The 1695-nt window shown below is 46.7% G+C and overlaps 1 protein-coding gene across 1 annotated transcript in view; it reads left to right on the forward strand.

Moving 5' to 3' along the window:
* Nucleotides 1-1695, forward strand: part of LOC116673112 (thyrotropin-releasing hormone-degrading ectoenzyme) — a 230640-nt gene that overhangs the window by 120680 nt on the left and 108265 nt on the right. The window contains 1 exon segment of the mRNA XM_032505240.1: nt 1040-1194. Coding sequence (XP_032361131.1) covers nt 1040-1194 — 155 coding nt within the window.

Genomic DNA, 1695 nt, shown 5'->3' on the forward strand with positions numbered 1-1695 from the left:
AATGAACGACTTCCGGTAACTTTAGACGCTCAAGTCGGTGGCGGTGTGAACGTACGGTAAGAGTCTGCAGCCGTGCTAGCAGCTCTGTGAGGCGGTACTAACGGCACTGGGAGCTAATTGCTAACATTAGCATGTTTAGCAGGTATAAAGTTACCATGCTCACAACGGTCGTGTCTAGATGGTAATCCAGGGATTTGCAAAGAACTCACATGAGACTCGCCGACTTTTTACAATTACAATTCATCCTGAGAGGAACATGAATATCTGAAGGATGTATCCTCTGGGCAACAGAAATGTTTTCGCAAAATGTCATTTTGATCTCTGGAATAGTATTTAAAGGTGCCCTGCCACACGTATTTCATTACTTTGTGGTAATGTCAAGACAAAATTTCTTTTGTTACCTTGTTTCAAGCTATTCTAGCGTGGTATAGAACGCCTGCAGGAAGACTCAGCTCCATTTATGCTGAGCTGTTTGACTCTGATTGGCTAACAGCTAGCCAATGAGAGCCTGGCTAACAGCATCCTTCACCCAGCACATCTGGACTATTTCACTTGACTATTTGTCCGGAAAGGTTACTTTAACTGAGGTTTGACATGTAGTTACCTCTCTAATAAAAGGTGAAGTCGTCTTCAGGTCCTTCTTCAATGTTATTCCAAGTTTCTTTGCTCGTATGAATTCTTCCATTTTTCCTTCTTTTCATCTCCTCCTCCTGTGCTCCATTTCTTTCTCCATGTCTTTCCTCGTCTGTTTCTGCTGCCCCCTCTCTCTCTCTTATTCAAATAAATGTAGAGTTATATCTAAAGACTCCATATATCCATGTTGTGGGCATAAAAGGATTATTTGGCAGGTTTTGAAAATGACTCATGAGTTTAATTTTAACCGAAAATGGGATCTGCTCTGATGCCAGCAGTCATTCTGTCAGCTTTTTATTTAAATCTCGCTGGATGAATTGGACTGGTGGGGTGGTGTTATTAATGGAGGAACCCATTCAGTGTGTGTTGAAAAGCCATAATGCGTTGTTTTGTGTGTGCTTTCCAGACTTGTTGGCGGTGCCCAAACATCCCTACGCCGCCATGGAGAACTGGGGGCTGAGCGTGTTTGTGGAGCAGAAGATCCTATTGGACGCTGAGGTGTCGTCGGCATCCTATCAGATGGAGCTGACCATGGTGGTCGTCCACGAAATCTGCCACCAGGTGGGGACATTTAACTACTTTAAAAGAAACAATTACTTACATCTTCATCCGCTTATCCGGTATCGGGTCTCGGGGGCAGCAGCTCCAGTAGGGGACCCCAAACTTCCCTTTCCCGAGCCACATCAACCAGCTCCGACTGGGGGATCCCGAGGCGTTCCCAGGCCAAGTTGGAGATATAATCCCTCCACCTAGTCCTGGGTCTTCCCCGAGGCCTCCTCCCAGCTGGACGTGCCTGGACCACCTCCCTAGGGAGGCGCCCAGGAGGCATCCTCACCAGATACCTGAAACCACCTCAACTGGCTCCTTTCAACGTGAAGGAGCAGCAGCTCTACTCCGAGCTCAGACCCTATCTCTAAGGGAGACCCAGTCCCCCTCCTGAGGAAACCCATTTCAGCCGCTTGTACCATAATGTGTGTACCACAGTTGGCTTTAAATCTTGGCAATCGAATCACAAGAGAACAGCACAAAATACATTGTGATCGATCACTCAATCCACTTGTG

The sequence above is a fragment of the Etheostoma spectabile genome, chromosome 23, assembly GCF_008692095.1.
Source record: "Etheostoma spectabile isolate EspeVRDwgs_2016 chromosome 23, UIUC_Espe_1.0, whole genome shotgun sequence".
NCBI classification, from domain to species: Eukaryota; Metazoa; Chordata; class Actinopteri; order Perciformes; family Percidae; genus Etheostoma; species Etheostoma spectabile.